This window comes from Genypterus blacodes, unplaced genomic scaffold (assembly GCF_046128005.1).
Source record: "Genypterus blacodes isolate CSIRO-AG114 ecotype Tasmania unplaced genomic scaffold, CSIRO-AGI_Gbla_v1 ptg000027l_1, whole genome shotgun sequence".
Classification (NCBI taxonomy): Eukaryota; Metazoa; Chordata; class Actinopteri; order Ophidiiformes; family Ophidiidae; genus Genypterus; species Genypterus blacodes.
The window spans coordinates 600,054-626,799 of NW_027466840.1; the positions used below are offsets into that span (position 1 = coordinate 600,054).

Consider the following 26,746-nt stretch of genomic DNA (forward strand, 5'->3'; position numbering starts at 1 on the left):
GGTGACAGATAAAACGTCAAACCCAGCGCAAACAAAATAAATCAGCAGCCTGAGAAACAGCTGAGTGGAGAGACAGAAGTCCCATAAATTGGGACACATATGCATAATGCATCAGGGAGGACCGTAACATGCCGCAACTCTGGTTGACTTAGCTTTGACTTGATGCTATAATGAGGTCACGTCTTTGGCTCTCAACCGTATCTTTTTGCGGGGAAATAACAGCTATCGACTCCCCTACAGGAGGGGAGCAAGAGTGATGTCATAGTTTGGAGCGGTGCTGTGGCGATGAAATGATCCCTGACATAAACAATCCACAATTATATGACATGTGACAATGTGGAACAATATACAGTATATCCATCCTCCCATCCATCTCATACTCAGGGCAAACACATTAAGTAACACACTGCATGCAGAGGAATATGATGACATGTGACGAGCAAATTACAGGTAAATGCAATGGAAGTTACAGGGATATGACATTAAATACATGCTAAGAAAGAAATTTGACCCTTTGACACACGCAGCAGCATTACTGAATACACCGTGTGTGTGATCTACACAGTCAATGAAACTGACTGCGACTGTTTCCCGCCTTATTTTTGTGCTTCAAAAGGTCAAGCTTCATGGTGCAGGGTAAAAACATTCAAATGATGGAGGATGAGGAGGAGGCGGGGAAGCAAAAGTTGGTCCAAATACCTGAACATAAAAGCGACAAGAGCGCTCTCTTTTCTGCAGCTGCAAACCCAAGGAAAGAACATCAGCGTTAGAAAAAGGTCAACCACAGTCGGCGTGAGCGAGAGGAGGAGAATAAGTCAGTTAGACGCTCATTTCACCTCGGCTGTGTGATTAGATAAACGTATAATATTACAGCATACTTACTATGCTATACTAGCATTTTAATTAGTGCGCAAGACGAGACGTAGGAGGAAAGAGGGAATAGGACTGTGACACAGTAATGCTTTCAAGGTTACAGCCGTCTTTTTATTTATTTGATCTAATCTTCTTTATCGTTGTGAGAACTTCAAAAATCTTTCCGCCGTCACTGTAGGAGCGCAAACGCGAAAGTCTATTCAGCTCAACAGAGACTACTTGACATCAGCAGCAGCTCACAATTAATGAAACGCTCCCGGGCGCCCGCAGAATACATCATTTCATATGGCTCCTGCAAAAAGGTTACATCATCGGCGTGTGGAGCGAGGCGGCGTAGCCAGCGGAGTCACCGTGCGGTTTAACAGCTAGTTTGTGGTCCCGCGCTACATCTCACACAGATTAGCTCCAAAGAGAAGCAGTGCCCCATAAAAGGAGCCACGGCCCACTCTCGTGAAATCGGTCCCCTCAGTGCTGTCAGCCGGTCGTCCTTTGATCATGAAAACGAGACGGATCTCGCCGTTTGCCAATTCAATCCTTTCATTGTCTGCTGGCAGAGGGCATCAAATAAAATCTTTAATTCGCTTAGCTCTCTGCAGATTGTGTCAGAATGACTGAACTCAGGGAAGTAAACATCAGTCGCTGGCTTTTGTGGGGTTCCGGCTTTTCCCAGTCCAGAGCTTTTTTCCCCCTTAAACTCTGGAATGTGTATCAAAGAGGAGAAAATGACAAATTACAGCCAAGTCTCTGACCTCTTGAATAAATAATCCCGGTTTGGAAGCCTCCTGCTTTCCCTCCATCCAAACTGCCTTTTCTCCTTCTCTGTCATGTTTCCTTTCCTCCTCTAAGCCTAATTATTGCGACAGGAGCTGAAGATGACAGCAGTTGTCTCGCCTGCAGCTCTCACTCGCGTCTCACTCCAACGTAGCTACTCCAGTCTCTCCTTGACGTGAATCTGCTCGCCGCCTTCCCGTCCGGGGGTCCTTTCCTTTACTGCTTCGCCGTCCACTGGAGAATACTGCCACTAAAATCTCAATGGGGACATCTGTGTCTGTTGCGGCGATGACATAAAAACCCACCGGAGAAAAAAAGCCGATCGGAGAACAGGTGTTCGCGTTCGTCTGGGAGTGAAGCCGGGCCAACAAATTAACGGCTGACATTTTGAATTTCACTGATGTTTGCTTTTCTGTCAGCTGCTCTGCAGACACAATGTATTATTTTAGCTCGCTCTGCCCGAGTGCCCGTTAGTGTGTCCTGCTGTGAATTGGAGAATAATTACATTAGCTTGAGGGTTCAGCAAAAAAACAGAAAACTCTGCACTCCCATGGCTCTGATCGGGCCCCCTGAAATCAAAACCCTGTCCCATTAGCCGGAATCAAATGGTGCAAATGCAGTGCGTTTTGACGCGCATGACATGTGGATAAGATCTTTTAGAGTACATCAAAGTAAAAATTATAGAGAGAGAAAGAGAGATGTCTGCCGCAACTGAGGATCTGTTTTTAGTATGCGCCAGACCACAGGGAAATGCTGGATCTCATTTTATCTGACAGTGCCGGGCCAAATAGCAGATCATTAAAAGAATACCTAGGGTTCTGGGTTGACTGAATTGAAGTCTTGCAGTCGGGCCTCAATTTTGGGAATTGGGAAAAGGTTTCAGAGGCAGCATGAAAATGGTAAATCCAGGCTCCAACACACTGTGCGATTTTGGGTTTTCGGGGATGAAAGTCAACAATCTTGAGGCAATCATGATGACAACTTTGATTGTCAATCCATGGCGCTGGCCCTTGATTGTAGTACGGGATGATGATGATGATGATTACTCATCATGAGCAAATTAAGGACTTTTGCTTCAAAAAACTAAATGCTCTCAGGGCTCAAAATTTAGCAGCAAGTTAACTGCTGCGCCCAACTCACGTCCATAAGCAGCGTTTGAGCATTGATCAGGACTTCAATCTGCAACCTCAAATGCAACAAAATTAAGATTTCATTACACTTATATTTCGCTAAACAAGACTGGTGACAGAGATCTAGGGCGCATACCTTGTTTAGGCTGCGGGCGGCGCTGTCTTTGCCACCCGGGGTGAGGTTCCTCAGCTGCACGTCCAGCAGGTCCACCAGCTGAACCATGGCCTTCACCGTGTACGTGATGTCGCCTGGCTGAAGATTGCTCTTTGTTTGCTCTGCCAACTCCCTGGCAATGACGGCGGCGGTTTCTCCAGCTTTTATCTGGAGAAAAAAAAAGAAGAGGACGCAAGCAAATTTAACCCTCAACGGACTGATGCTGGGACCGTCCAGACATGGTGATGTCATCATAACAAGCTATTGAAAAGGGACATTTTGTGAAACTAAGCTGCAGCTGCAACACGGCACCCAAACAACGAAGCGGCTCAAATTTATTCCTTTCAAAGTGCATGAAACGCTGGATAAGAGGCACAACTATTTCAAAACTTGCACATTTGGAAACACAAATTGCAATATACCAGCATGAGCCTCCTTCATACGAAAGCTGTTTGGCCTATACATTTTCTGTGATTGCTGCTCTATAATGCATGCAATTAATATGGCGAGGCGGTGCACAGCTGACTGTACACTGGGGCCAATACTGTATCCGGAAGCAATTATGAAATCAGCTATTGAGGGAATTTCCCCTGATAGCCTTCCACCATTATGAACCTAATGGGTAGTACTGCAGCTCGGGGGGGAAGGGGCGTGTACGTCTTACACAGAGGACAGATCCTGTTTGATATTCCTATTCGTTTCGTGTCGGGAAGCTTGTGCGATTTCTGCGTTTCAGTGCCCTGGTGAGGGCTTTGCGGAAAAACACATCCGTGATTATTCCACGCCATTTCCCCTTTGGTGTGTTTGAGGCGTTTAATACGTTTTATTTTGTTTTGCCAGCCTCCCGGCTTTTCTCTTAGCTTCGCCATATTCCCCAGCTGCGTCATAAACAACTCTTCTTTTTGACTGTTCGTCTTCCATCATGCCTCCCTCCTCTAAAAATAGTTCCCCTATATGTATAACAACATTGCTCAAGAGCAAATCCATAGTGGCGGCATGCATCATGTCGTGTCACTTAAGGTGGGCGTCTGCCATTTCCTCTACAGGAGGAATGAATCATCTCGTGAGTGAAGGAGGAATCTGTATATCCGGCTAATGAGATTCTCCACAAACTCAAAAACATCTTTTTACCTTACCTTAGGTGGAGCTTGACATCTATTTCTCGCCACTTTAAATGTTTAAGTAATAACGGGTATTATTTAATGGGTATTTATTAATGATTCAGGAGTCAAGTCAATGATTTTCAGTCCAATCCCCTTTTCTCACGTACTGCCTGCGTGAAATGGATGACTTGCAGTATATGAATGCATAAAAAGGCAAATAGTATATAAATCCACAGCCAAGCTTCGGTACTTACTGCTATTACATAAATGAATAACAGGGAAATGATACGTTTGTTGTTATCATTTATCACAAAGTAATAAAATAGCATTAAGTCAGCTTCAGTTACCCCTTTGACTTTTAGATTGGATGCAATGAGATGAGCTGCCAAAATGCAGTGACAGCAGCTTAAAGCGGGCCCACGTTGATTTACTCTGGCATCAACTGCTATCATTTTCTGTGAATTTATTAGTAAAAAACCAATTATGCTGCTAAAATTGGTATTCACAGAGGTGTATGCAACAAAATGTGTCATTCCGGGGTGTCTTCTCCCTCCCTGGCTTTGTCTCATCAGAGACAAAGCTCTGATGCCACTCGTTTCGTTGTCTTCTTATTTCTACATCTCCCTTTCTTTCTTGTAAATTAACTGAAAATGAGCAACGCTACACACAGGACAAAGACTCTCCATATAAAACGAACTGCCAGATGGGCATGTCAGATCTGTGACAGGTTGATCCTTATTTAAGTCTCGTCACCACAGCAACAGGAGCACTGATCATTAAGCTTGTGATGTACTTTGTATGTTATGCAGCTTCAAGAAAAAGCATGCATTAAACGCCTGTGTTTGTAAAGATTTTAAAAGGGGGTATTTCGCATCATATTCACACAGAGAATTTAACCAACAGCATGGCAAAAGTTATTGATTTTGCTGGGTTTCAGTTCTCCACATGTCAGCATGTGTAGTGCAGCTTTATCACTGTAGCTGGAATGACACCGTGCTGCACAGAAAAGCACCCGGTAATTTCTCTCCCTTCTATTTTGCTCCCCAACAGCCGTTTGCAATTCATATCTGCAAACTGCCGTTTGTTTAATGGGCCGAGCTTTGTGCCGGTGCGTAGATCAAAAGTGTTATAACACGGACGCCTCGGGGTCCTGTGAGTATAAGGGAAAATATTTTCAACATTGACTGCAATTCATAAACTGGAACCCTGGAATCCTGACTTCCAGCAACCTTCTCATCTTTTGATTCAATTCCATCCAGATTTAAACACAGAATGCTTTATGTAAGGCTTTGCATAATTACTGGCCTGCAGAGGATGACATACAAATCCTTGTGTTCGAAAAATACACAACACAAATAACCAGTGTATCATGTCTTGAATTAGCCATTACCTGCAGCAGTCTCCACTACGCCCAACCCCCACATCAACCATACAAAAAGACACATAAGCATTGGCCCTCTATTGAGTAAAGCCTCTGACTAATCAATTATTTTAATTGGCCAATTAAGAAGGAACAAAAACCAACAAACACAGAGGTCCATTGAGACCAGGCAGTATATACTCTAATTTAATTATACAATATATCTATTGAAATATGCTAGCCCCATTATTTATGCTTTCTTAACCAATTGATTCCTGATCTGTTATTTTAAGCAGCACAAAATCAATTCATTATAATCAATCATAACATATTGAACAGGTCAGTACCTTCTGACTGATGAGGTTGACCCATGGGGAGGTGCAGTTGCTAAGGTCAGGGCCCTGGGGCTCCCAGTAGCCCTCTGGACCAACACACATGTATGAGGCCACGCCTGCAGGGGGAAGAAAGAGTGGCTAGGTTACATCAGTGCGCTGAAATCCATGAGAACAAGAGACAGAAGCATGTCAGCACAGGGATGCATGATTTGTAGTACGTCGGTGTTCTTGAAGGGTCAAAAGTCTGCAGGGTCCCTGGGGCGAGAACCAGGCATGCCTCAGCTTTCACATGATTTCTTCTTGTTATCGCTAGTGCCTAATACTCCTTTGTGTCAAGCACTTTTCTTATTGTAACAAACGTCCAAAGAAAACAGTGTGGAATAATTCTTAAGTGATTAAATTGATGTACTCCAGAAAAATATAATTGGATGGTTTTATCTAATAGTCACTGTAATGAAGCTACTTCACTTGAGGCTAACTTTTCTAACCCAGACAGTGCCTGTATTTAATCATTAAAAGTCAGACAGTGTCTGAATGTGTGTGCCTGTTCAACTTCAGCACAAAATGAAAATACACTAAAATAGGTGTCAATTATGTCTGTAGTATCAGGATTCATTATAAAGGTCAATTGAGATGGTTAGATGAAACGGTTTCTGCTGATGACTACGTAGTTAGTGAGTGAGTGAGTGAGAGTGGTCAAGTGTGTTTGTCTCATGGATCCTTACAGAGAAAGTCAGGAACAAAAATGCTCATTAGTGCTATAATTATAACATAATTTAGCAAAAAAATAAAAAAAATTGTTTAGTTGTCAGGCATAGCACACAATTCAAAGTAGTTGTATTATAGGATGTTCTTTACACTTTGCATGGGTAAAGTGTCAGTGTCACCATCAGACATTTGGTTACATCACATAAATCATCAATATACATACTTTATAAGTGGGTCCTAAGACAGATCCTTGTGGAACCCCTACTCTATGACTAACAAATGAAGAACAGTTATTAGCCTCTGTTGCATGCCGTTTCCTCATATGCAAAGAAGATCCCAGCTTATTTATTCAAGGACACTGCCAGGTAAGTACAGTTACAGTTGTTAGAGTACCGGTTGTAAATTTAGATGGAGAGTATTCGTGATTGTCTGAGTGAATGTTTTCAAATGAGGATAGGGAATTTATAATTTACAGGTTAAAATACTCACTGCACTGATTTGCTCCCCTTCTTTGTCACAGTGTTTTCCATATCAATTTAATATTCCCTTTAGATCATCAATTACTATTATAAAATCATCAGCTCTTTTAGCCTTCTCAATTTTTTTACTACTCTCCTGTCTCTCAACATTCTTTTATCAGGCCAAATCTCTCTGCTTCATTAATCTCCAGAGATGTCCATCTTGCCAAATTACATCTGTCTGTGTCTCTGCGTGTGTGAGACCTTTTCGCAGAATTAATTTTTGTCTCAAACCACTGGCAGCTCGGTAAAATGAACCAATATGGACCAATTCAGAGACAGCCACAAAAGGCGGCAGTAGCTCAGGCTTGGGAACCGGAGGGTCGCTGGTTCAGGTCCCCGTATGGCCCAAGGATGGATTGGCAGTAACTAAAAGTTCTTAAAAGAGAAGAAGAATTATACCTTCTGATGAGCTCTACATTGTTGGAACAACCTGCCACTGTAACCCCATACTAAATCCAGTTTACCTTTAACAAAAAGTACAGATTACTTCCATACTAATACAATTTGTTGTGCTGACCTGCTTCCACCCACTTATGCATCTCTACTGGCCCGGACATTAAGATAGATTCTGAGGTAAGTTTGGGTCATTATCCAGCTAGAGAACCAATCAGATCTGCCTTCTCACAAGGGCACATTTTGCAAGAAAATGCCTTGATAGCCTGATTTTTACTGAGCCCTAGACAGACCCGAGACAGCAAAGCAATCTGTAAACATCACCGAGAAGGCGAGGGAAGGCTCCATGCTTCGCACTGCGGCTGGTGTTCTTTCCTTTGAATGTTTTGTTTTGCAGAGAATATTTACCTAAAGAAATCTCTATTTTTGTCCCTGAAGGACTGTGGCTTGTCAACATGCATTGTGTCAAATTTTCTAGCTTCTCTCCCAGAAACAGGGTCTCTTCTCTTCTAGATCTACTACCATAGAGCCCATTTTCATTCAGACAGGGACAGAAGGTGCAACATCTCCATCATTCGCACAATCTCTCTCTTCCTTCTTGGGTCAATCTTCCGCTTGTGGCCGCACCCCAGGGATGTCAGCCACATCTGACGGCTGATATCCTTGTGAAATGCAATGACATGCTGAGGATGTGCCATCATTGTGACCTGCTCAGAGGCTTGGAGGCGCTCCCTTCACTGCCGCTCTTTCAGGACAGGACCATTTTGAATCCCTAAAATCTTGCTCTGTCATGCTTTGGGGGGGGAGGCCCTATAGCAGCTTTTTTGTCCATCGATTTATCCTCTGTACGCTGAGATTAACCACTGCTTTAGTAGTTTCTTCTCTATCCACCCCCTGACTGACTTTAAAATCATTTGCTGCCCCCATCCCTCTTTCTTTGGGCTCACCTTCAGAGTCCCTTTCATAAACTATCCAGTGGTCCTGCGTTAACTAACACAGCCATTGCAATGGCCCTAACGCTTGTCGCTGTCCCAGGTGCAGCGCCACTCTCCAATGCTGTCACAGGACGTCAGCAAGGCCACAAGCTGACAATAAATTGCCCTTATTTCTAGGTTAGAGGGAGGGGGCTGAAGGGTGAGGTGACCAACATTAACAGATATAAAGTTTGACTGACATATAATTTCCTTTCCTAGGCCGCTGCGGACAGCCTTACGTTTGATGGGTTTATGAGATAGAGGACTCTGCATTCTCCCTGTGCCGAGGAGAAAGAGCGCAAACGAGAGAATGGAGAAAGACACAGAGCGAGGGAGAGAGTCAGAAAGGCACGGGAGAGACAGAATGACAGGGAGTGAGGCGGAGTAGATGGAATGGGAGCTCGGGAAAGTTTCAAAGAGTGGCAGTGGAAACTCAGTGCAACCGCGCTTGGCAGTGCCGTCTGAAGAGCTGCGGCTTTGAAGAGTTCGCCGTGAGGAAGTGGCGTATGTGCTCCTCTTATCTTTCCATATGACGGCTGTTAGTGAGGTCTCAGCGGGTGCTGGTATTGCCCATTAATGAAGTGCATGTGCATGTGTGAGTGCGTGTGTGAAAGAGAGGGAGTCTGTGTGCCGACTGATACATCCAACAGATTTTCATGCCTTCAATCCACGTTTCAGAATAGGAAGAGGTTCTTACAATCGAGGGAAACAGGTTATAAAAAGATCATGATTGTGAAGATTTAAATATTCCTCTACGCAAACACACGCCACAGTTTCAAATAGACCAGATTCAATTTATCAGGTTTGTAATATAATATTATGTTGACCCCATTGTGCTATTCCAGTTGTAGGTACATCTATATCAGGGTAATAGTTGAGAACAAAATCTCCTAAAATGTCCAACTCGGACGAGGGAGTGGGTGCAACAGAAATGAAACTTTGTAGCTTACCCTGGATTTGTGCGACAGGTGAAAATGCTCTATATGGAGGTATAGTATAGGTGTTGACATTTATATTCAACAACTCTTGCAGCAGCTGAATGTTAACAGAGGTATCGGATACAGCAGCTACTTATTAAGTGGTTTCCTGTAGTTGCAGAAAACATTGGTGTATTAATGAGAAATGTAACAAAATGGATCCAGCTTACCTATGGTTCCCTGTGGACAGGGCACTTTGGCCACAAGGCCCTGCTTGGTCTTGGGCCAGAAGACATCCGACATCACCATGGGATTGCAGTACTCCAACCTGACATTGGGAAGCTCGGACGAGGGCGGAGACCTGCTGTGGTCCTGTGTGCCCAAGCCCTCCACCACTGTGTGCACCGGGGAGGCCAGTGTCGACGTGGTTTTCGGCCACGGGGCGATTGTGGTGGTGGTGCTGGAGGTCTTGGTGGTGGTAGAGGAGGCTGTGCTGGTTCTCATGCTCGTGGTGGTTGGCCTGGTTGTGGTTCTTGTCGTCGATGTCGTGTCCATGAACACCATCACAGAGGAGGAAGACTCTGAGGAGGAACAGAGCAGGAGAAAAATAGTCAACCATTGGATGCTAGATAAATCTTGGCTGATGCAGATGGCAGCAAAGCCCGGAACGGCAAATGTGTTTTCTTTTTTCATTCATGGCTCATTTGTGTCCGAGACGGAAATGTATTCTGGCGCAGCCTTCGGGAGAAAAAGAGCACACGGAGAGGTTCTATTCCCACCTTCTCCTGTGTCACTTTAAGAGATGATAGTTCAAAGAAGATCAATCGAAACTGGCAGGTGTGACGTGCACAGGCATCGACGGTGTCTGGTTTGGGACCGCCACCGGCTAAGCTGGAACACACACGCCACACACAGATGCGCACATCCAGCTGTGCAGGCTAAACGCAGCTGTGACAGGAGCATTGCGGTGCAAGTCAATAGCTGGGTGTTTAAGCTAAACGCTATCTGTGCCTGGGCTGAGGTAAACTGGTGTGGGCATTTCCTGGATGTGCGCACTGTCCTGTGGTCACACCGCGGGGGGTCCTGCTTAATGATACTGTTTACCTGAGCTGCTGTGGACAAGGACTATCATCCCACACACACACACATGCACAAACGCATGCAGACACACCTTGAGGCAACTCAGCACTCTTCCCCACTCAAATGCACATCACTGACAAACACACACACCCCTCTGACTGCCTGTCATCAATCATTCCATATACCCATCTGTTATGCCCCCTTTAAGTTCCCTTTCCTGTGCCTTGATTGGAAAACAGGGGGCACAAATTAATTTAGCTGCAGGCTTTGTGTGAATGTCTGGACCAAAAAAGGTCAGAGGTCAAAATACACAGTCTTTCTCTATGACAATGATGAGAGAGATATGATGGATGTGATATTGTTAGTTTTGCATGATAGTTATATTCTTTAATATGCTACAATGACATTCCTATATGTCACACTCTTATTACTGCGAGTGCCTTGCTGGAAATCATTTAAATAAGTTCCCATGAGACGGCACTCATCCCAGACACACAATCTGGGCCTTTGCAAGAAAAAAATGCAATTTTGAGCAGGCATCCTCTCTGGCTAATGCACTGATACAATCAAAGTGACAGAAGTGACAAATGTCGCAATCTTTGCATGAAAGGGGAGCAAAACAAAATTTAACGAGGGTCCATTTGGGGCTGGCAGGTGTAATGGACGTCAAGCGTCCACAGAACGTAGATAACAGGCATCAGTCCTTAATTCTCCTTCAATAGATTCAATTTGCTGTGCCGCTTTTTCCCCCTGTCTAGTAAATTTAAAACTGGTTTAGAGAGGGCATAAATTAGTGCTACAGTTATAGAATCACACGGACCCCCGAGGTCGTAATGACACAAGCCATACTGCTATCAGTCGTCAATGCATTTAACATTTACTGGCATTCGCAGACAGGCACGGTTGATTAAACAGGCTGCTGCCACAGCATGAGTTCCAGGCTGATTAAGTGTGTGTTTGCTCTTGCTAAGAAAAGCGCTTGCTGTGTTTTTAAGATCTGCAGGTATCACGGACACTCCTGTGGAGGCACTCTATCAATAAAGGCGAACTACAACTAGAATCGCATTTAATTACCAATATTCACATCCGCCTGGTAACAGCGTCCTTATATCTTTCAATTATTCTTCCAGAGGGAAAAAAAAGCTCCATCACCAAAGTCTACAGCAATAAATATGAAGCGGTGGACAGAAAATGTCTCATCGATATACTTAAACATGTCAGAAACACACTGATGCGGCCAATATAAACTGACACTACCACCCATCAACAGTCCTTAAAAGTAAATCACATAAATGCCCAAATAACATCTCCACCGCTCACCAAGACAGCGCCATTAACATTCTATAACCACTGTCTGACATTAGCATCAATCTGTGCCGCAGCAGGCCAACGCATCCTCCAGCTGCAGCAATCGGTAAAAATTATGGGGAGGGGGGCGGGGGGGGAGTATCCTCAAGGACACCAGTCTATTTATTCACTTATTCATGAACGAACTTACTTATGCATCGACTTTTAAGGAGGAGTGATGATCATCGCAAACATGTCACATCAGCAGCATCAATTTCGCGATAATTGAGACTCAGCCGCAGGTGCTTCTAGTGATAACGTGAGAGAGCCATCAGAGTTGGATCATTGTGGAAATGCACTTCTCCTTCAGAGGTCAACAGAGGTCACAGTGCCAAGATGAACCTCTGGTTAACAATGTGCTGAATGGGCGAGCGAGGATGTACAGTATGTTGCTTTAGCTTCCCCAAATGGTGCTAGAACCTAAATGAAACTTGTGATTAATTGAACACTGCAGCACACGCAAATTACAAGTGGGTTTTTTTTAATGGATATTACTAAACTAAAAAATTAAAAAAATACCAGATGAAAACAGGCTTCATTAAAGTGAAATGAAAAATTAAATATCCAACACAGGTTATTCATTAGCAACAGTAAATAGGTTTAACGACCTTAAACAAGTCTCTGAACTGCCAAGACAATTAGAACAACTCAGGTTAATAATCCTTCTTAATACTGATACAAATGGAAAGCTAGAAAGTGCAGAGCCTTAAAAAACTCCATCCCTTGATTGCAGCAATCACCACAAAGGCCATCCTTGTTCTTTATCACTGCACTTGATAAGGGATTCTTTGGCACCTCCTGAATGGAGCCCGGTGATTGGCTTAAACACACTTCTGTGATTCTCTTGGTAATAGGAAGTGGTCATCTTTGCACACAGTACATTCACATTAACTATGCAGCACGCATGTCATTCTACACTCCAGATAAGCCAGCTGTATTGGAACACTGTCTACACACTGCATGTTAAATACTAACGCAAGGACACACACGATTCAGAGAATGCAAAAGACCAAAACGTCCTTGAGAAAACTTGTGTATCCTTTCCACAAAATAAGCACACAAACAAAATTGGAAGCGGGGAGGAAGCCACAGTTCACAGGCACTATCGCCATGGAGACAACACAAGGACAAGTTGTTTCCTCCCTGACGAACAAACCCAAACAATATGCAAAGAGCAACCTCTATTTTCTTTCGTCACTATTAACCAGTCCGGATGAACAAATTAAACTACATCTATTGGGAAGGCAACTTTTCCAAAACCCCCCCAGGAATGGCACATCTGTGGTGCACCCCTGTTGCTTTCAGGAGTCGCTCCCGGAGATGAGTGTGCCCCCTTAACACCCAGCAGTAATGGCACCCCTGCTCTCCACTTCACCGTCCCAGTATGTAATTAATATGAACTATATAAAGAAACAAGACAACTAAACGCTAATGTGAAAATTATTTCTTGTAGGTGCCGTGGGGTGAATTGATGAGCTGAAGGCGCTTCAGGAATTCTGGGAAATTGTGCGGTACAATTAAAAAATGATGAGATAATAATGCAGTAAAATTGAAAATTATGCAGCATTACGAAACAATGTGGCGTTTTGTTTTGTTAAATTAGCATTGAATTCTGCGATGGCTGGAGAGAGAGTTTGGGATGCTAATTTCATTACAGGCCAGGGCCGCACGGACACAGGGCTTTGGAGATATAATTGAAATACAGTGTGTTGATCTTACTGTACATTTCATCGTTCAGCCGCTCTCAGCCGGGCATCATGCTTATAGAGAACCATGATTCTCAACATAAAGGACAATACGTGCCTGCAAGAGGTTCCTCCGCACAAACATGTAGAAATATTGAGTCCATTCACAAAAGACAAAGGCAAACTTCTCAGGGCACTCCAGGTTTCCTTCTCCTCCAAACCACAACTCCACTCGTCATTTGCACTCGACTTCTGTTGCACAAAATCCCCTCACAAAACGCACAAAGTCTGTTTCCACCACACACGGTGCTTTGTGATTCATTTCAAAGCATTCATTTCGAGCTAATTAGCCTTCTCTCTGTATCCCAGGGCTCGTGCCTTCCACGATTAGATAAGCCCCCTCTACTAGAGGAAAAAGACATGAAAAAAATTAAAAAACCTGCTACGCTTTTATGAAATGAATCAGGGTTGTATGACATGCCGTTTCCACGCCGGCAGTCGGCTCGTCGGCTCTGAGAAAAGTTCTGTGAGACTCCAGATCAAAAGAGGTGGAAAGGCCAATCAGCTGAAAAAATTAACAGCGAAAGTGATTCCTCCAGTCTTGTGTTGAACCCAATTATCCCATAATTTTTCATTTTGAAACTTTCTACATGGTTGCATCTTCTGTGAGGGCTCGGCATCCGATTTCTCAGACCAGATGTCTCCTGACAGAGCAATACTTGTGCTGTTGAGATTATAGATTATATAAAGCTTAAACGTTATTTAGATGCCACTGGCAATCCTGGGTCTTCCTATCGACTCCTCTTGGCTATTGGCCTATTGGTTCAATCTTGGAGCGTCTGTGGCTGGTAATTAAATTGCTTGCTATTCATCCATCCTCCATTCTTGCCATTGTTACGGTATGTTTAGGAAAGGTTCACTGGCTATTAGACGGCCTGATTTGCCCTTGTTTATTTTGCGCAAGATTGCATATTGACAAAAAGTGTTGACTTTTCAAAGGAAAAATGAGCTAATTACAATTTTCACATTAGTCGAATGAATGATACGAAGCTCAACCCTGCAATCATTGCTTTTTGCATAAGGAACAGCAACATACTTTGTTCGCTGTTGTGGGCTGCTTCCTCTTCAGACACTAATCTGCTCCTCACAGGGTTGAGTCCCCTATCAGAACTTATTCAACATCGTGAAATGGGTTCATACATGATCATTTCCAACATTTTTAAATTCTGGAGCAGGTTAATAGTTTGGCAGTAAGACAGTCAAGTCAACAGCACTTTTTTGTTAATTAACTTTGACTTTTTTGTACTTGTGAGGTAGTGGGGTGTTCATGTTGTATCTTCATCCCTAAAATGTGAAGTCTCACAAGATGCAAATTGTAAAAAAGGGGCAAAACATCTGTCTTTGCACTACACTTATGTTCCGTCTGTTTTTTGATGTTTCACACATCTAAAATAAACATGGTAAATTACTATTCCTGAATGTTGTTAGAAATTCATGCTAGTTTGCTGCCGTTTGCACATCAAGAGATGTCAGAATGGTGAGATGCTGCCGGTCTATTTGTGAATGCATTGCTAAGTAAATGACAGCTGCACGATTTGATGTGTGTAATGCAATCTGAATTTCGCAAAACTGAGACCGAAGAAAATGGAGCAAGAATTTCAAATAGGGGGGAATACACAAGATCCATGGATTAAGACTTCCCCAAACAGTTCATTATGCAGTTGTTAGTTGTAAGTTAATTAAACATGCAGTCATACATACTGCTTAATAATATGAGATAATATAATATCTTCTGCAAATCAATACACGCTCATAATGGCATGAGTCACTCAGCTCTGCAGCTTAGCATGTCCCTCATGTTTATGTCATGCGATCCCCCAAAATGCAACATATGTCAAGGAGAGTCAAGGAGATCGGTGGGAGAATGGAATGATGATAAAAAAAACCCTGTCTTTTAATGGAGCCTTTTTGTGGCAGGCCCACAAATCCATCAGAGAGCAACTGGGATGGGGGGCAGGGGGGTGCGTGAGGTGCGGTAAATTATGCGGCCAGACATCCGGTAATGCCTCGATATCATCTGACATGATGAGAACTGTAATGGATGGGAGCTATGCATTGTTTGGCAATTAATTTCTCATTCCCCAGCTCTATTCCTGAGACTCAAGAGGGCAGCAATGGAGGTCACACAGAGCTGCGAGAGGAATATGCACGGGGCTGATGTATATGCACACAGGCACACGGGCCCAGAGAGCCTCTTATTGTGCCGAGTTAAATGACAAAGCCGCAGCTGCTTACACATGGGATGCGGTGAGGTTGGGTTAATTCAGATGCACGCAACTACGACTCAGTATCATACACATTTCTAACAGAGGAATTTGGAAATGTCCATGTAGCAAATCATATTTACAAAGATTCTTTCAAAAGAGAATGGGAATAATTATGATGTCTGAGGCCGTTGACAAGGTCAAACGTCACCACAAAGCCAGGGGAGGGAAAAGAGCCGAAGCCTGTGAGGAGCGGACAGTGCAGTCACTGAGAGGTGAGGAACACTTCTCCAAGGTCTAAGCAAGTTAGTAAAAGCCTTGGGATGAAGGCTTTCAAAAGACTGTCAACCAAATAGATAGTGTAAATCTCTGCAGAGAAACTCTGACACTGGTGATTAAGGGAGTAAAAGACGCTTCAGAGGCCTCCAATCAGATTTCTTCGGCTGACTAGTCAAAATAAATCACTTTGGGCATGTGTGCCACCCAGGCTATTAGCTTTCACTTGGACATTTTTGGCGGCTGTAGAAAAACACTGCTTCGCACATATCATAGAGGTGTAGGAGTTAGGTTCAATAAGCATTTGGAAAGAGTCAAATCCAATCTTTAACGCAGAAGTTTAATGAGCTATATTTTCATCTGATCTGTATCAGGTTTGAAACCTTTGAAAGCACTGCCAATTCCTCACGCTGCGCATACAACTGCTGGTTACCCGAGGACACTCTGGGTGAAACAAAGAGTGCATTTACATATGGAAAACTAAGAAGTAGAGAGGGAAATTTTTAGCTCTAGACACAGGAAGGCACTTAGGAAGGTTTTAGACGTTATAAGCATGCAGGGACAACCAGGAGCTAGGAGAACTAAGCGTTTCTCATTAGACACAACTGTAATTTGTATTCTAAGCCCGAAGTTTTTTATTCTTCGCCGTTTCGGCACGTGTCAGAAAAGATGGATAGGCTGTGGGCCTTAATTGAGGGATTGCCTGCCACCCCTCCTACTACACGGGTGATCTGTGCATGATTTCTGGATCAAGGTAGAGTCGCAAAGGCCCGTGATGGATGGCCAGTTGAGAGGAGGGATGCCAGACAAAATCAAGTGATGTATAATGGGGCATGCACACTCTCGCACTCTCAAGCGTTTGAAACATGAGCTCGTCTGCTCATATTGACAAGGGTTTCATTCAGATACAGTATTGGAAATAAAACATGATCTGTTTGGAACTTGGAGATCAGATACTGTATATAGTATTGTGCAGGTAGGCCAAAACACACAGGTAGCAAGGGGATTTGAATGTACAGCACCGACAAAAGCAATTGAAGTTTGAGCAATTGATTTTCCTTGCCTATGAACTATACAGTGTGAAATAAGTGTGTGGCCGACATTCCAGAGCTTTTACATACACAAGGGACATCAATGAAGCAAAACAGTTTTTTGTGCAGCAGTGGCATTGAGTTACAATTACACATCCTATGATGCTTTGTAAAGGAGAAAGATGTTCCTAGAATGGCATGTGTCCATGTGTGAGACCGCAGTGTCCCTTTAATCATGTAATGGCACCTGTGAAGCCTCCTGCGCTGTGGAATCCAACAGACAACAATTTGTGCCTTGAAGAGAAAAGCGAGTCACACTTGAGTCATCTCGGCTGACTCAGCCAGGCTGCAGTTGGTGCTTGGACGGTCTTTACTCCGTTTACAATACGATGTTGTAGTTCTAAAAGAGCTATAGTGGACCAGAGGAAATGGCTGATTACATGGCTGCTTTCTCATGAAGGTAGTCGAGGACGCATCTGTCCAAACCCCCAACAAGATCAGCATCCTTGCTACCACGCCAATTGTAGATCGCCGGTTCGAGTCCCTGCCGAAGTGCCCTTGAGCAAGGCACCGAACCCTCAATTGCTCCCCCCTCTGCGAAGGGTGGTAATATATAATGTAAGTCGCTTTGGATAAAAGCGTCTGCCAAATGATCGTAATGTAATGTAATGTAGATGACATGCAGACATCATGATATCACAGTGACCCCTTTCTAAATAATATAATAATGATAACATGTTAATATAAATGATCAAATCTGGGAGTGAGAGCTTCTACACTCAGTCTTTGTACTCTTTTCATATCCAGAAGGTGCACAGACATTTCTACTAATAGATTTCTAAAAATAGTGCAGTGGCAACAAAGAAAAGACAGAGGGCAGGACATCTTACCCAATGCCAAGACGCCACACATGTGGACAGTAGGAATATACATGCTTTATTCAGTTTCTGAAATACATGCACGCAGATGTAATTACTCCTGCCAGTGCCCTTGACCGAGGCACAACACTGTAGACTTGTTGGTTGGTCCCTGGGTGCTGGACTGTGGCTGCCCACTGCTCGTTAGGATGGCTTAAATGCAGAGGACGAATGTCACTGGACTACCTGACAGTCTACCTGACATCTAAAATTAACTATAAAAGTCTTTAGAAATTACTGCACTAGAAACGATTCTTCAGCTGATGCGTAGTACCTGGTCTGACATGAGAGGGAGGGGGGGGGGGGGGGGGGGGGGGGGGGGTGGTTAACAGGTGGTTGCCTGGGTGAAGGATGTCAGTGGCGATCTTTCTAGCTCGCCTCCTGACCCTGATTTCACGCAGCTTTTCCACCACCAGCTGATCTGCCCAATGAACAATTTGCTGCAGTCTATCGTTAGTGGAGAGGAAGGCTGAGCTAAACCCCACAGAGATCCGTGTGGTGAGAATGCGCTCTGAGGTGGATCGGTAGAGCTGGCTAATGGCCAGAGGGGAGACATTGAGTTACCAATAAATGATTAATTACCATATGTGCTGTAGTGAAAGGTCTTTCTCATCACACCAATGCAAAACACAACTCTTTGTTGCAATATTTATAGCTCCTTTCCTCTTTGTTCTTTTTTTATATTTTACCATTTTAAAGAACACTTCATTTCCCATCTGGCCATCCATGTTCGGCAGTTTGGTCATGGAACAAAGCAGGTTTCAGTGTCTGAGAGAGTCTGCCTGCTAATAGTCATCTGTGCAACACATTATCACCAATTCAGTGAATTTAATTATCAATAGAGTTGTCATGGAAGCACTCTCGGGAACAAATCATCCGTCCTTGATAAAATTTCCAAAAATACTGTGTCTCCGTCTGTTGATGTGACCGTTCACACAGCACTGTCCCACAGAGGAATGTTCTGAGGGTATGTTATAAACAGAAAACTACAGATTTATAGGTTTTCAGGTATAAGATTAATTGTTTAAGACACCATCTTTTATGGGATGCAGGTGTTTCTGGAAGACATCTCTGTCAGCACTAGAAAACAGGTAGTGGTCCAAATGTTTTGGTCAATTCCAGCTAGAGTTGCCCCGCCCCTTAACCCCCTGTTTAATGTCCTGTAGCATGTGCAACGCCCTGAGCCGTGTGCTTTGGCAAACGGCTCAGGGCCCCAGCTGCGGTCCGGGCATGCCTCTCTTGCTCCATTGCCCAAATCTCATGCCCTGCTGGTACGGCAGATCACACGTGTCCATGAAGGTGGAAACAGGTGTCGAGGAGGAGAAGAAGAACAAGTGGAAGTGGAGATTGTGTCCGACTGACGGGAGAGAATGGCACCTTTCTGGCAGCATTGACAGGGAGAACATGGTGAATCAAATTCCAGAAACACACGTTCAAAAGAAAGAGTTAGAGTGGCTTAAGACTCAAGACACACTGCATGATTGTCCGCACTTGAGCCATGGAGGTGCCTCATTAGTTGTGTCGCATTGTGAAAAAAGTTGCCAATTTTTCCTCTGCTTCAGTGCCTTTGCTTAAGATCCTGCAGGCCAAGGGAAGTATTTCCATTTCAGTTAAATGATGTAGACCAAACTTCCTTTGTTGTTCTGAACAACGCAGGCTTGCCAAGGTCATTTGTTGAGTTTAAGAAGGACATATTTCTACATGAATGAAGTGACCTATTAATCTGTACAGTGTATTTGGAACACTGAGCTCATACATTTTACATTTCCTGCCATTTTGAAATTAGAGGGATAATGAGACGTTAATGTGGAAAATATAGCCTCAAAATGTGCACCGCAGCGAGTCCACCATCTCTTATTATACTACAGAACAGCGTTTTACTGGAAGTCGGTCAAATTAAATCTTTTACTGCTCCTGAGTCTGTTCAATCACTCTTTTCATTCCTTATCAGTCTGTATATCTGACATTTATATTTGTTCTTTGACTTCATCCACCCACTCCATTTAACATTTTACGGTCTATATTTGCTTGCTTTGAGCTGCAGCCTCTCCTGCCTGGCTGCTTGGAGGGCCGCCTATTGTGCACAACAGCCGCCAAAGACAAGAATCTCACCATCTCACTGAGACATCTTGTGCAGAGAAATAACATTTGTGCATGTGCGAGTGTGACTGTGTGTTCGTATTCACGGCCCACTGTTGTAAAATGGACGATATTAAAATGAGAAAAAGCGTCTAACAACAGCGGTCTATCAGAAATTACACTATGCGTTGCTTTATGTCAACAGAACCATGCACCGTAACCATGGCCACCGGATGAATGAACATATTATGGGGAGTTTTGCTTGTGATTGAAGCAGGTTTCAGCGGATACAAAGACTATTTCGGATAGAGTGGGAGGCGACTGGGAAAAATAAATTAAACTGGCAAGCAGCAAGTAGAAACAACGAGTTGCAGAAGAAAAGCGGTTGGGACTTCACAGTCAAATAACTTGTGACATTTTTGACTGGGACTGTTGATGAGATAGCGCAAAGAATTACCTTGGTGTGTCAAAAGAGTTCGGTGTGTCAAAACAGTTGGAAGAAATTAAGACTTCTCAAAGGAGTTTTTGGCAAGCTGAATGTGAGCAGGCGCCTCGTTGTTTGAGAAGAAAGACTAGTCTGATTGCCGCTGCACACAAAAATAAGAACATTTCTCTGTTGACCCCATTTGCATTCAGACGTGTAAGAACATTTTGTTTAGCGACTGCAAAATGTTTCCGTCAATATTCAAGACAAGTCAAGAAAAAAAGTGTATTTGGCCTTCGCAGGATCACATCTTTCCTCCAATTCATCCATCAAATATGATTGTTTCCCAATTTGCTTCTGTTAATTTTGGGTGATTAATTAGTTATACAGGGTTAACACATTGAGCATTGTTCCATATAGCCAATTATCACCAGCTCACACTGTCATGAAGTGCTAACTTTGGGCTGAGTGACAAATTGTTTTGTAAAAGAATAAAAGAAACTGCAATGTTCTACACCCACGATATGAACGTGTGGAAGGGAATGATACTTCATGTGACATTTAAGAACCAGAGAAGTCGGTCTTACCTAGCCTGTTGTCCAGCGCACCAAAGTCCAGCGAGTACTTCACCACGTGGTAATTGTTCCAAACATAGAGCAGATTGTCCCTGGGATTGTAATCCACGGCGGCGATGTACTGGTAGGAGTTGGGGAAGGGGATGTCCAGAAAGCCGTCTTTACTCAGCTCCGTGTTGTAGATGTAGTCGATCTTGTTTCCCGTTGCTTCGTTGTCGTCGTCCTCGTACACCGACTTCACCACGTAGAGGATTCCACAGATCATGAAGGCGTTGGAAGCCGATCGCTTGTCGTACGCCGTGTCCCAGGTCCCCTCGACGCGTAACGTGTAGGGATTGAGTTGGCTGATTACTATCCGCCCATTGTTCTGCTCAGTGGCGTAAATCACCCAAAGGCCATTTTCGTCAACGGCCAAGTCAATGTCCGACTTCCCTCCCCAGCGGTATGGGGAGGTGTCGTGGTAGTTGGCATTGGCGATGATGGCCTCCCCGCTCTTGATGCGAGTCCGTAGATCAAATTTGACAATGTTACGCGTGCGCTCCTTGTTGAAGAAGAGCGCCCCGTCATACACAACAAAGCCGGTTCCGTCGACACGATGTGGCAGTTTATAGGTTGTCGTCGGCCTTCCGGCAATGAAGTCTTCTTTGGAGGAGTACTCAGTCAACGTGTCCGTACGGTAGGGCGTCCAGGGCATGTAGTAGATCTTATCGGAGGCTTGCAGAGGGTCTTTGCACCAGGCGCCAGACTGGTGGTCCGACTCAAAGAGGTGCTCGCTCTGGTACACCCTGCGCAGAAGCCCGGGGCACAGGAATACTGAGGAGCCAAAATGGGAGAAAGATAAAACACAGAGTTACATTGTCAGGTATGGAGAAACAACACAAGAACCACAGCAAACGCAGCTTCAATTGGAATTCAACGCCTCATCACATCTGTGTTGGGATGATCGGTTTCAGATTAAAATCCCAAACAGATGATTATTTGACGACAAAAAATGAAATCAGTGATGAAATTTAATTCCTGTGCCTTGGTTTACATGTTTTGTAATATATTTCCTTTCCTTTTATTTCAATGATGTTTCCAGTTAGTTCCTGACCGGGACGGTAATTAGCTTGCAATGTCACTGAAGAAAAACAGTGTATCTGATGGTGGAATAGATTAAATCAGGGTTATCTCTCCTGACCATACTGTATGTATAGGAGAAAGAAGGGAGGGGACGCTATAAAACTTACCACATCGACAGAATTGTTTCATTTACAAGCTTACATATATTTGTATATAATTGTGGTTTTGTAACTGCTATTTTTTTTACATTTTGTAACCATCCCGTCACATTTAAACCCCATGGTTGAAGAAGTTGGTTGGATTGTTGAATGGTTGAATGTAGATCGATTATCTTAAACACATAAAGCTAGATTTTACTCAAAAGTAAATATCTGAGCCGGCCCTTTAGCAAAGAGAAAATAAACATAACCAAAGTACAGTACAGTAATTACATCATGTTGCCTGTGTAATGACTTTATGTCCGTTATTTCAGCCATGCGAGGCATTTTTAGTCAGGGGCATGATTTACAATACCGCAACTAATTATGTGTGAGCTAGCTTGTACTCTGCGTCTGATAAAGGCCAAAGAAAAGCAACTGAAGTCGGTCAATAGTGGACGTCCCTTGCTGAAGGGGGTTTCGGTTTGTTATGGAGAAAAAAATGGAATAAAATAAGCAGGGTATGAATAAAAACATAAGGCTTTTGTATATTTCATGTGTGAGCTGTGACTTGTTTGGATACCAAGATGAATCCACCAATGGGTTAATTTATTTATAAAATGGTTAACTTATGATAGAATAAAATAAAACAGAATAGAATAAATAAAATAAAATAAAATAAAATAAAACATGGGACAAATATTCATAAAATTAGCAAATTGTCTAAAGAAGGAACAGAAATTGAAACAGAAACAGATGTCAAAGTGCCCCTCTTGTGGAACACAACAAAGACATAAGATACTGGAGCTTTTCCCATGTGCTCTTGTCTGAACCAGTGCTCATCACAAATAAAAGCAAATTGTGTGTGAAGGCTCCTTTCATTCTAATGGGCCAGGAGCCTGACACGGTGCTGACAGGCTGTTGAGGAGTAAAAGCTCTGTGCTCCAAAGAGGGGAGCGAGATGGGGCAGGGTGGGGGGGTGGGAAGAAAGCAGCGGCTGCCTTTCCCTTGTAATCTCTTAAGATTAAACATGTTGTCTACCTGCAGGTGAAAAATGTGGCGAGATGCGTCCCGTTGACACAGCGCCTCGGCACACATCTCAGCGGCTGTGTCGCTAAATGCTAAGGGGGTTTGCCCCTACGCTTGAAAAAGACAAGCAGCACTCCCCGGCTGTGAGGGGGCTGTAATAGACACTTTGAAAAAGGATGGACGTTCAAAGACGCAGGAATGGATGGAAGGTATTAGAGAAGCGATACAAAAGCAATCATGGCTTTCATGGGGAATTGGGCAAAACTGCAACAGCAGAGCCATCTCTCTCTCAATTTTAGGCCTCCTTTACCTTCGCTGCTCTATCCCTTTCCTTTAGATTTTGCTGATGTGTCATTAATTAACGACAGCTATGAAACCGCAAATTTATCGCATAGCTATTAAAGCAGAGACTACTCTTTTTTTTTTTTAATGATTCTGTTTCCATATTTGACTTCAATCCAATTTTATGGTGAACGTCTGACAATGTTGGCTGCCTGGCTATTTCTCCTGGCGGGAGATGACGAAGCAAACTTGTGCTCTCAGGGCACAAGTGGGCTTCCGAGCTTATGTTCTGCAGCCCGATGTGCCGCTGATACGTTAAATATGAATATGAGGGTCATAATCTGTCTTCAATATTGACTTGTAGGTCCCTGAAGGTTATAGCCCTCATCATGTTAGAGCTATAATCAAAAAATGCTGACAGCTTATTGGACAAGCTATTGATCAACCTTGTATACCTCTGCTTTAATATTATGCATCTGATAACACAGCGCTAGAATAATCTTCCGTTATTACAGGAAATAAAACCATCCCAGGGTTACGGAGGCTGTGAGGAGATTAGGTTTGCACTTTACTATATATAGTAATGAGAAAATAATCAATGACTTGTCAGCATGTGATGTTGTTAGAGAGCAAAGTTTGGAAGGCAGGCGTGTGATCAATTTAGGTTGCTGTTCACAGTTTTGGACAAAATAACACGGAATCTGGTTGGATCTACAATTCTCAATCCTGATTCCCTGATCAATTAGTTTCCCCCATGAAAGACACGTTGAATCCCGCCAATGAAACACACTATTTGCAGGTGTCTGAAACCTGCTGTGGCAACCCATCACCAAACACACACACACACACACACACAAGTGCAGGTGGGAAGAAAAACCAAACGTTGTTGGCATTTAGTTACCTTTTTGTTCCACTTCTATTTTTAGGCATAAAGGGGAGAAGAAGAGACAGAAAATAAAGCACAGATTAATGATGTGATAATTGGAAATATCAGCTTTTAATAGTCATACAACAGCACAAGAAAAGCACCGGGTTAGCAGAAAAGACAGAACAATATTTAATCATAATCTTTTCAGTAGAAGAAGAAGTGAAAATACAGCTTCACTCGGGAGCCTGCAGGAACAAAGATATTCATTAAATCAAGCACAACATTTTTTCCAGCGAGACGAGTGAGAAAGATGAACAATACGTGATTTTACTCAAATCTACACTCAAAGCAGTCTTTAAAACAATCAAAACGGATACATTGGGTTGAGGTTGTGGGACACGTGTGACTCCAAGTAAAATAGTCCCTCTCGTATTCCATTGTTACAATATGAGAACAATGCACCATGTAACTGGATCCATTTAACAATACTGGCAGCGAGGCAAATCATGACCTAATTCCAATCAGACAATCACAATATGATCAATTTATATTTATTTTAATTGTTTGGAGATGAGGTTCATTAGTTTTAATTAGGCCTACATTCGCTGAGTGATACCGTTGCTATGGTGAGGCATTGCAACATTTCTCTTCGCCTGCAAAACTAGCAGGAGTGCGAGTGTGAGTACAATTTTGGGTCACACTTTATACGAATAGGCCTGTTGAAAGCTGACAGGGACGACTGCATTTCACCTCTCTGCACATCATGCGTCACAAACTCATGCGGACACAACCTCAGGTCCATTGTGCTGCCCTCTCCTACTTTGTGTTAGGGGTTAGAGTCGGGGCACACATCCGCCCGCTCCCATCCCATCCCTCCCGGTAATCCCGGTTTTAATAAGAGAGGATTAACCTCCGTTACCAGGGCTTACAAGAGTCCTCTCCTCCAAATGGAGAGTGCAACCAAGTGAGGTATGCAGGTCGGTGAGCAACGGTGTGTGTGTGTGTGTGTGTGTGTGTGTGTGTGTGTGTGTGTGTGTGTGTGTGTGTGTGTGTGTGTGCATGAGTGTGTATGTGCGTTTAAAAGAGTGGGAAGTAATTAAAGCAGACCAATATTAATGCAGCATGGTGAGCAAATGAAAATACCAGATGTTGAGCTTTTTCCGGCAAATTGGAAAGAGCAAAAAAAAAAATCTGTCATCTGTGGCTGGAAGATCATAACGCTGCACGCGGTTACAGTGACAACAGCACAAACCATTCGAGGTGTCATTGAAACACGATAAATCCATACCATGCCACAACGACAATAGCCCAGGGCTACTACTAAATTGCCATTACTGGCAGCTCAAATTTGCCAATAACTCTGTACTGTGTGTGGACCCCATACATCAAATCAAAGTAAACAGCCGAGCGTCCTCGATCAAAGGCTCCTCACCTCCCACGAGCAATGGCCACACAACGGGGGACCACGCGGCAGCCAGCCTTCCTGATTGAGCGATTGCTAACAGCGGTGAGGGGAAAGGAAGGTAATGATCTATAGGAAAAGGCATTAGCGGGGGGAATGCGAGAGGTGCTATGTGACCCAATAGCCAGGGGAGATGGTGTGAGAAAGGAGTAAAGACTGCGGATGAAATACCCGACAAGCAAATCAGCCCCTTCCGGGGTAAAGGGCCTATACGGCCTCGCCTGCCTGTCGCTCGACCAGAATATGTCGCCCGACGCACCAAGGTCGTCCATCGCATGGCTCAGAGTCGTTTCTGGCGGTGTTTCACTACAGCTGAGCCGTGGCTGCGATATGTACGCCCCCGAATCCACGGTTAGTGCGTCACAGATACAAGCGGGCAGCCGGGGAAAGCAGGAGCGAGATGGAGAATTGATTCGTCTGAGGAGGCTCCCTTCTCCACCTCACCAGCCCCATTGTGACCCTAATACGATTTTGTTCATGGTTGTCATTGAGTCACTAAGGAGCACTTAGCTCTCTCATCCTCTCCTCTATTGCATCTCATCCATTCCTCTGCTTTCTTTGTCTGTTTTTCAACCCCCCCCCCCCCCCCCCCCCCTTCTTCTTTGCAGGCTCTTGTGTCTGAAGAGGCTAAAAAATTCCCCAAAGTGAACCCAAATGGAGAAATAAGGGTCATTGTGAAGGCAATTTGGCAAAAGGCACAAAATAGCCACTGAGCTGTCTTATCTAAAGGTTCCAGACCCCAAACATTAACCAAAGGTATTGAACAGCTGTCCTGATGTTCAAGGTGAGCTTTATACAGGACCCCAGCGTGCTTCCTACTGGAGATTCATGTATTTGTATTGTTATTATAGCTTGACTTTATCACACTTAGACTCATGATCTACTATGTCTGTGATTATTTAGAGGCATGCAGAACGACGCCGAATTGAGGAATGAGTGGAAAACAGTAAAAATGTTTGCAATCAGTGTATTAACTAAGTATCATCTAA

General features: G+C 43.7%; 1 protein-coding gene across 1 annotated transcript in view; it reads right to left on the reverse strand.

The window, feature by feature from the left end:
* LOC142993203 (adhesion G protein-coupled receptor L3) overlaps positions 1–26,746 on the reverse strand; it is a 101,312-nt gene that overhangs the window by 45,226 nt on the left and 29,340 nt on the right. The window contains exons 3-8 of the mRNA XM_076143909.1: positions 24,329–24,343; positions 20,930–21,730; positions 9,470–9,820; positions 5,739–5,842; positions 2,911–3,096; positions 700–738 (exon numbers count right to left, since the gene is read on the reverse strand). Of these exons, the coding sequence (XP_076000024.1) occupies positions 700–738; positions 2,911–3,096; positions 5,739–5,842; positions 9,470–9,820; positions 20,930–21,730; positions 24,329–24,343 (1,496 nt within the window). The remainder of the gene's footprint in view (positions 1–699; positions 739–2,910; positions 3,097–5,738; positions 5,843–9,469; positions 9,821–20,929; positions 21,731–24,328; positions 24,344–26,746) is intronic.